Here is a 10,029-nt window from a genome sequence, read left to right on the forward strand (position 1 = left end):
TCTCCAAAGCTTAGTGAGCCTTTAGCATCAAAGCAAATGCACTACATATTCAGTTTAACTGCACAAAAACCCAAGACAACAATAACCAGATACATTTTGTTAAATATTCTATGTTAATGTTATTTGTACACTTTACACCCATCACAAAAAGAACTCCAGATGTACAGAAACATACACACTGAACAGATGCTCATGCTGAGTAGATTCTTTCGCATATCAGAATCCATCATTTTTATTTCCAAATATTTAAACTTACTAAAAAAAACCCAATTTTAGTTCCATTCATCTATTCTTGCCTTGGCTACTGCAGCACAGTTTGATAGAAGTCAGACAGGGGCACCTTATAAAGCAAGTATGCAAGTCTGCCCAGGACTTCAATGTGTAAACCCTCTTACTGCTCATGAAGGGAACATAAGCATGCTGCATTTGAAAAAAGCATGTTAAAAAAAAAAGTTAAAACTCTGAAAAGTGTATAAAAATAAACACCAACAATTTTCTATTACGAATGAAGTGCAGCAATGCTACTTTGTGATTACGTGCCCTCTTTCATCAGATGATTATTGCTTTACAAATATTACCTAGGAAAAAGTTAAAGATAGGAAAATTTAGCACACAACAGTCAAATTCTCAGAAAATATAATTTCAACTGGATTACAGAAGACCAGACTTCCTAGTTCTCACTACTCTTTTCTAACCATTAAGAGAATATTATCACACAAGGCAGTTCACTGAAGAATCTTAGTTTTTGTGTGGACATACCGTAAGAAATATGCTGCGGAGTGACCACAAAGATAAATGCACTGATGAGAATAACACTATTTGTGGAATAATACTTTCAAAATTGACCAAAAATTTTTGTTGCAATAAAAAAAAAGCATAAAATGGGAACACATTTCACACAGCATAGAAAATGTAATAGAATGAAATAGTTCTAATGACAGGATGACTTAAATCAACATTTATTTTACTATTACTAATTCACATTCGTTCATAGAATGCTATCAAAGGAAACACAACAGGGAGCATGCTGTTTAGCCAAGACATACTGAAAAGCACAAAGTGCCTCTAACTACTTCAGCCTTCTCAAGACATATATGTTTTGGCTAATGCACACCCACTTCAGAGAATGGTGGTGTACTTATAAAAACAGTTGCTTGAAAAACAAAACCCCCCATAATCCACAAACAGAAATAGCAGCTACCAAACGTAAAGAATTAGAAAATACTGGCCCATCAAAGAAAATCTTTCCCTTGTCATGTCCCTGATAAAACCATTTAATTAGCATATGCATCATTTCAATACCAGAACAACCATATTAAATAAGTACCACATAAATACCAGACATGAGTTGCTTTCCTAATCCCCTAAATTTCTCTTCTGGCTCTCATTTGTCTCTGAATTCATCCATGCACACTTTTTACTTTATCAGAAATAGCATAAAGCATATGACTCCAGAAAAAAAAAAAATCAGAACTGTGAATCAGCATAAAAGAGATACAATTTGAGAAGGCAGGGTTAAGGAGATATTAAAACACCTGATACAAAGTCATCAAATTTGCCTCAGTGAATCAGCAAAGCCTACATACCTATTTGCAAATGTTCTGAAAAACTATCATCTAGATACCAGTCTTAATCCTGAAAAATTCCACTGTATGACCACAGGTGCAAGCACTAATGAGGGAGAGCTTTAGGCTCAACGAGGTCTCCAGAAAACCTGTGCAGAACAGCTCTCTGCAGCTGGAGACTCTTCACACCGTGAGCTGCCAGTGCCCTGCTGCCATTAGCAAACCCAGCATGGCTTGGGCTGCCTTCTGAAGCTGCACTGATGCTAGCAACAGGAAACAATGAAGGAAAAGCTACAGTAGAACACAAATACATCTAATAGTTTATTCACTCCTTGTTCAGAGCCTTGTCTTTGAAGCTCCACAAATACTGTTTTTCCTTGTGTTTTTAACCTAGATTTAAGCTAATTTTTAATGAATTTAATTTTGTGCCAGATTTAAAAACAAAAAAACAAAAAAAATCTTTATTTGCCCAACACAAGTTGTTAAAACAATTAAACGTTCAATATCCTTTTCAATCAGTAAGAGAAGCACTATTTTTCCAACTAAGAAAACAGTTTGCTTTATAACCCCAACAGACATTTTTTAAAAGTATGATTAGATTCAACAGAAAAAAAAAAATTTAAAAGGTACACTTTAATGTAAAAACTTGTATTGTCAGAGTCTAGTTGTAGTTACAAACAGACCATTTTATGCATAAAGTTACCTCATTAGCGTAGAATTGCAGGTATCTCCTGATATCAAGAAAAAATATATTAAATTTTGCTGAAATAAAAGTGTTGCAGTGAAACTTTTAGCTTAAGATTCTGGCATTATTTCTTCAAAATAACACATACGAATTAGCAACTTAGGAAAAAAACCATATAGTAAGGTCTAGATAAAATTCAGCTAGTTTCATGACACTGAATGAAATGTCTGTCATTAAAAGGAAGTCTGAGGTCAAAATCCACCTTTTTGTATATATTTATTAAGCACATAAGGAAGATATACACTTTCTTACAAAACTGAATACAAGATAGACTACAAAACCTTAACTGTCACTTACAAGCTGAACAAAGAAAATAAAATTAAGAGGCTGCCAAAATGAACAGAGATGAGTAAGCTAAAACTGTTTTCTAGAGTGATACATACTTAAGTGCTTACAGAAGAAAATTCAGTGCTCTCTTAAAATGCAAACCCCTACTCTTCCAAAACAATGAAGTATATACAAGCATGAGCTACAAAGACACACTGGTGGTGCCAATATAAATCATGGCTTTTACTTACTCCTTACTGTTAATATTACAACAGTTTTATATTTCAGTTTTGTTACAGCAGTGCTGTTAGTACTTCACAAGTATATTTTATCTGAATTCTCATCATGCCTCATCATAAATCCTACGTACAAGGTACTGTACAAAACACTAAAGTAACCCCTAAGTATCTTTAAATCAGGCTTCTCCATGTAGTACACTTGAAGCAATGCTATTACGTCTTCATTTTGCATAGCCAGACACGACTTATTCAGGTGGCTTCAGGAGCTTCACTGGCCCAACTCCTATACCCCACCCACATACTCTGATGGCGATGCCACAGCCTGCCTTTGACTCCCCAGCTCACTCGGGCAACTAGTTGTCTCAGTGCTGAGGAGATCTTTGCTCCTCTAGAGACCAACAGCCCTGTACTAGAAACTACTGGTAAAGGAATTTAATTCAACTTCAAATTTAAAAAAAAGAAAAAAAAGTATAATGCTAGGTCCAAGTTAAGAGTTCCTGAATAGACTTCAAGCCGCAATGTTTAGCTTTCTGTAAATTTTTTTTCTGAGCACAAGTGTCTGTGCTTCACAGTCTTTAAAAGCAAATAAACGAAGCGCAGGCAGCATTTAAAATGGGGACGTTAAACCCTCCTTGGTACTATAATTTTTTTTTCCTTAAGCTTTCCCACGATCAGTGTCAGCTCCAGTTATAGCAGCAGCAGTAGGAAATCTGACAAGAGAAAATAAAACATCCCACAACTGCCTGCGAGTAGACATCACTGTGCTTCACTCCGGCAAGATTCCCCCGGGAGAAGCCCCTTCTTTACTGCTCTCGGCACAGCCAAAAAACCTTCGGAAGAGTAGTGGAGATTTAAGAAAAGATCTAACGCAACGCAGACACAGGCGTCTGTCTCCTTGCTGCCAATTCTTCGTATTAAAAAAAAAAAAAATACAATACAGTATTAGCCAATGTTCTGGAGTACTTCTAGAGACAAAGCTATATAATAGCTGCTTCTAATTAGGGGCGACAGCTCAAAACGCTTTACTCGTCAGAGCAGTCCGGTGGTTTTCGGGAGAGGAGGAGCCCTGCGACCGCCCGGCACCGCCGCCCAGAGGGTGCCCAGTGCGGGCCGCGGCCCCTGCCCGAGCCGCGGCGGGACTCCGCCCCACGCCGCCGGCCCCAGCCGCCTCAAACCGAGAGCCCTCCCCTCCTTTCGCCTCAGAGGAAGGCGGGGGGCGCACACAAAGAAGCCCGACCTGCTGTGACCGTTACCGGGCGAACGGTGGAGGGCGAGGCGGCGCGTGCCCCCCGCCCCCCCCCCCCCCGGTGAGCGCCATGGCCGCGCGAGGCGGCGCGCGCGCGCACCCACACCCCGGACAAGGCGCTCCCCGACCCACCGCCCCCGCCGAGCGCCCGCCCCTCCTCAGCTCCCCCTTCCCCAGCGCTTACGCCACCTCCCTCCGCCGCTTCCAGCGCCTCGGCCACCCCCCCACCCCCCCCCCCGCCAAGCTCCCCCTGCCCGGTGCCCGCCGCCGAACAAAGCGCCTCGGCGGCCGCCTCAGCTCCGGCCGCTCCGCGCCTCCCCCGGGGAAGCCGCCTCAGCAGACAAGGGAAGGCGGCGAATCCCAGACACAATGAGAGGCGAGCCGGGACTCACCCACAGCTCCGTGCCCCAGCTCATGGCTGCTTCCCGGGCAATGCTGGCTCCAGCAGAGGCGACGGCGAGATTAGGCGTCGGGCGGCGGCCGGAGAAGGGGTCCCGCCGGGCAGCGCCGGTGCCCTCGGTCACTGGGGAGAGACGGCGGCAAGGAACGACGTCGCTCCCAGCTCCAGCTCCGCCTGGCTCGGGGAGGGGGGAGCCGCGGAGGAGACTGGGAGAGGGGCGGGTCCGACTGAGGCGGCGGGGGGACGGGGCGGGGTGAGGCCGCGGCTCCTACGGCGCCACACGCACACCAGAGCCCCTAACGGCCGCGGGGCGGAGGGGTGTCACGGTGCAAAGTGGCTCCCGTTGCCGGCTGCATCGTTACTCATTAACGAGGAAGAGGAGGCGGCAACGAGGCCCCGGGTCTTTGTATCCCGCCCGGCTGCGAGGCCTCCTCGCCTTCCCCCGGGAAAGGGCTGACTCACGCCCGGGAGACAGGCGGGAGTCCCGCCTGCCTGGCTGCGCAGCGGCGGGGTCTCGCACCCTCCTCACCTGGCACGATGGTGAGAAAGAGAAATAAACAAGGAAGGTTTGTTGTTGGTTTGTTTTTTTTTTTTTAACCCCACAGGTGTGTAAGTGAATCATAAATTGAGAAGTTAGGAAATGCGAGGCTGACATCTGAGGAAGAATAACCTACAGTTGGATGAATCGTATCGTTGAATGACTGTAACGGGGAGTTTCCTCAGCAACTAGAAAAGGAGGGGTGTTATATCCTCGTCAAAGATTATTTTTGCACCAACGTGTCTTATGAAGCTACTAATAGAAAACAAAGGCTTTGAAAGCCACCTGAATTAAATTCCCCTCCAAGGCACCAATTTCTTGATTTTCTCCTCATTTTTACTTAAAATCATTTTTATAAGCTGCAATAAAAACTCAGTGAAAATACTGCTGTCTCAAGTCTCTGTATCATGAAACAAAAATGACTTAAATCCAATCATTTTTTCATTTCCAAATCACCTTTCAGGTGATGTTCCTTTGCATCATGCTTAATTTAGGTTTAGTCCTGTTTTCCATATGAAAGGAAAATGCAAGTTCTTCTAGATGGATATGAAATTATTGTATTAGAGTAATATTAACATCAGAATTTATCAAAATAAGCAGATGAGATCACAGATCAACAATGTAATTTCTGGAGTGAAATGTTTAAGCTAGTCACAGTACACGAGAAATGCATTTGGGTCTGCAGGGATCCACAAAATGAATAAATGTGCCACATGCTGTGGTGGCCTACATGTACGTTTTGGCAAGCTGGTGGTCATATAACCCCCAAATTTTAGACTCAAGATTAAATTCCACACTTGGGCACACTTCAGTTGAACTCTGACACATTAACTCAGTTTGTAGATTGCATGCATTACTGAAAATATTCACCAAGCAGAATACATGTTGAGGATTCAGGTAATGAAGCAGAAATAAATAAATTATAAAAATGATGAATAAATATGTATTTGAATTCACTCAACTTACATGCCTTTCAGGATTAGGAAAAAATAATTTCCATCAAATGCTGTAAACTTCAATTAACATTTTGCTTAGCTACCAGTTCACCACACACCTTTATACAATTCTTCAAAAAATATAATCAGATGATATAATGAGATAACCTGGTTCAAAACATAATTAAGTAAAAATTAAAAGAATTTGCTCATTTTATATGCTTTTTAATACATGTTTTAAATTAATACCTATGCTATAAGTTGCTGCATATGTAATAATTTTAGAAAGAAGGATTTCAAAATCTTTAATCACGCATTAATCCATATTGTACTGTGTCCTAACCAAGGTTTATAAATGCACCCAATGATCTGGGCACCTTTGGTTTTGGATGCCTGATTTGGCATATTTTTTTTAAAAAGTGTATTTTTGAGAAACAAATGTACACTGAACCTTTAAACACTGGGGGTGAGCGTCCTGAGCATTTAATGGTCAGGAATTAGAAATTTGCTGCTGGCTTCAGGAGAGCCAGGATTTTTTTACTTTCTGATCATTTCAGGAAAACTCATCTTTCCAATTATTTCAGCTTAGATATCTAAAAAAGGAACCCTAAAAAGTAACTCTTGAGTTAAAATTTTCAATCTTAGAAGCCCCAATGAGGTACTGAAAAACAATACTGGAAAATGGATCCTAAATTCTAGATCTATGGATCTAGAAGCTTTGAAAGTCAGGCACTTACTTGGCACTCAAATTTGAAATACCAGCCTTTCACTGCATGAAACATACATCAAGAGAGTTTCAATGTGTAAAATACATATATATTTATATATATTTACATTTGTGGTTGGTTGATTGATACCCGAACCCTGAGGTTCTTTTACTTAACTTTAATTTAAGAACTAATTACTCCGATTTCTGCAAAATGTGCAAGGCCAATATTCTCAACATGTCAGGATTTGTTTTCAATTTAGAGCAATATAACAAGATTGAATGTTTTATGGTGATCTTTAGCCATTTTAGGAGAAGGAAACTGCAGCCTGTATCATAGGTACATAAATAAAATACTTAGCTTCTCAGTAATGCTTAAAAAGCCTAATTCCAGCTAATGAGAGGTTTTCCCAGGACAAACAGGATTCCTTCTTTCCACGCAGCGCTCTTCAAAAAAACATCTTTACAAGCCCTAGGGTAAAGCAAGCGTCAGGAACTGGACAATGTTGCAGAGATTCTGGGTAACTTCACAACCTCCAGAACAAGTTGAGAGGCTGCTCTGAAATACTGTGTAAAATAGGATAGGTGTTATCACAGCAGCCTCTAGGCTATACCTACCTTTTAAGAGCATATGTACACTATAAAGAGGAGCAATCAAAAGATATTACTGAACAGGCTTTGAACAAGCTAGCACTGGAATAGGAAACTGTATCGTTGCATCAGAGCACTACTGCAGTCTGGCTAGTTATTCATGTTCAGAGGTTAACAATTAGACCTGGGAAGTAAGGCTGATTAGGCCAGAAGCTGTACACATTAACATACTGTTTCTGGGACCCAACCTAGTGTTTCTGCATAGAAGCGTGATGAGCCATTTAGCTGTATCAGTTCATTCACAGCTAGCTCAGATCTTGGACCTTCATTGCGCAACATAGAAACACCCCTAGAGAATTAGCACAAAATCTGACTCAAAGGATATAGTTCACAATTATCTGAGATACTGCTGATAGCCGTTGCTTCTTCAGGTAAAGTAAATGAAACAGACTGGGGAGAGTTGGACAACGTATAAACACTGTAGGGAAATGGAGGAATGATTGCTTCCAATATTCCTGGAAAGGCAGTAGGATTTCTTAATCTAATCTGGACATATTATTATTTTAAAACATCAAAAAAACAATGTAAGCTTTTAAAGTCTGTGTGATATAGGGTAAAAACCTTCATAATGCCTTTTATCCAGTTTTCATATTACAGGATTCAAAAAAATTCAAGCGCAAAGCCTATTTCTTGCCAACAGATTTCAGTGGCTTTCTTAGTGTTTGAATTGAAATACGGGCACAACTGTTTTCAGGATTGGTTTCTGATTTTTAGTTTGCTTTCTTCCAAAAACAGAAGTACATATATGTATCAGGTATGTATACAGAGATGTGCATTTCACCTTTACTTAAACTAGGAGCCTCCTCTTCATCAGTAAAGAGAAGATCATAGCTCATTACAACAATAAACTACAAAGGTAATTGATTGTAAGTTAGTTAGAAGACAAAAAGCACTTACATAAGTTATCACAGAACCTGGAATTCATAAACAATATATTAATTAAGACCATGTGATCAAATCAATTTTTAAGTCATTAAAAATAAAACAGAAGTCTTAGCAGCATAACACTTACCATTTCAGCTTAGAGACAAGTCTGACATCAGTCATCATTAGGCCCTTTTCCTGCTTGAGTACACTCTTGCTTTAGTTGATTCCCATATATATACTGAGCTACGCTCTCTTCCAGTTTAGCAGTTCAGGATGTGAAATGACCTAGCTGTAAGACGAGGGGAAGAGTCTACTGCATCTCCGCAGGATATTGCCGGAAATGTTATAATTAATCATTTAGAATTCTGACATTGTTTCCGTTATCAGGGATTGCAAATGGCCCTAGGCCTAGAAGTAATTAAACAAATATTACCCTACAGATTTTTATTCTTTTAGTCACATCCTTAAAAACATTAGCGGGGGGGGGGGGGGGGGGGGGAGATTTAAAAAAGTCTCACTAAAGGGACTCAAGAATACATTAAAGACATATTTAAGTAATTTTTACATGCAGCAAAGGCTTTGTGATAAACTGCATTGTTCTAGTATCCTTGTAAACCATTAGCATTTTCTGGAAGATAATGACAACTTATTTTTAGCTTCGAAAATTTACAGTTATATTTAGCTCTTTTCCCCATCATTGACTAATTAATGCAGGCTTTAAAAGAAAACTGCCTGATTTTATTTTTAGACTGAATCCACATAATTCCAGTTATTACAATAGTTATGTATTTTTTAAATTCTATTCACTTCTCAACAGAATCTACTTGAGTTTACAAGTGCACCTAAGGATATTATCTTAGCAGAACAACAATCTGCATGATTAATTTGGAGTGGCAGAAAAGCTGTCTGGCACTCCCTGTGGGCACACCTTCTAAAGAGAGAAGCAGCTTAGCTTTCCATTGCCACAAAAATCAGCAGGACCAAACAAATTACTTCCAAATATCTCTTTCTCAGTGTGAGGTGCCATTAATCCTTTTCTCTGCTAGCCAGCAGTCTCTTTGTCATATTGAAATTGGATTTTTACTCCACAAAGAAAATGAAGTGTTGCAAAAACCCTGAGTATTATCTCTTTTTGCTTGAAAATCAAAAGAATTTAGCTCCCTCCCCCCTTTACACATGTATTCCCCCATCACCAGCACTCTAAGTGCTCTAATTTTTAAAAATATTGATGTCCATAACGCCTCCATGTGGTGAGTGGGTAATCATTACTTTACAGCTCAGGAAATACTTTGAGACAAAAGAATAGGTGTTTTGACATTTCAACTTGTGCCGAGTTCTCCGCAGACTTCCTCTGTCTCCCAGAGGCTGGTTATTTAACTATAACCAGCAGTATGCAAAGAGTTTGTAGCTGTGCATCTGACTAGAGGCTTACTTCCACTGGGTTCCTATTTCAACTATTAGGCAAAATAAACTTACAGTTTTACCCTGAGTACTGATTTTTTTTTTTTTGAAGCAAAAAATTAGCAGGAAACTGTATTAGTTAGACCACACCACCCCTGCTTCAAGGCAGAATGAAAACTGCACTTATTAATGCAGCCTCAGCCACTGCTTAGGGTGACCTAATTCTAATTTTTCTCCTAACTCTGAATTTTTGTGGGAAGAACTGTACCCCCCATCTTTTCTAGTCTGTACTGAAATGCATTTTACATAGCAGAAGAAAGGTATGTTTCTTCTTTTTCTCTTGTCTCAGCAAGCAAAAAGCAGTGATCGGATAACAACTGAACGGACACTACTTAAACCAGCTATAAATAGGAAGAAAATGAGAACTTCCATCTGCTTTTATGAAATATCCTGTGTTCACTCGTTTTGC

The 10,029-nt window shown here is 40.3% G+C and overlaps 1 protein-coding gene across 2 annotated transcripts in view; it reads right to left on the reverse strand.

The window, feature by feature from the left end:
- The window catches only part of FNBP1L (formin binding protein 1 like), a 57,119-nt gene extending 52,425 nt beyond the window's left edge, over positions 1–4,694 (reverse strand). For both annotated transcript variants that reach the window (XM_050901192.1, XM_050901193.1), the window contains exon 1: positions 4,455–4,694. In XM_050901192.1, the coding sequence (XP_050757149.1) occupies positions 4,455–4,478 (24 nt within the window). In that variant the 5' untranslated portion in view covers positions 4,479–4,694. The remainder of the gene's footprint in view (positions 1–4,454) is intronic.
- Between the last annotated feature and the right edge of the window lie 5,335 nt (positions 4,695–10,029).

Source organism: Gymnogyps californianus, chromosome 8 (genome assembly GCF_018139145.2).
Source record: "Gymnogyps californianus isolate 813 chromosome 8, ASM1813914v2, whole genome shotgun sequence".
Taxonomy (NCBI): Eukaryota; Metazoa; Chordata; class Aves; order Accipitriformes; family Cathartidae; genus Gymnogyps; species Gymnogyps californianus.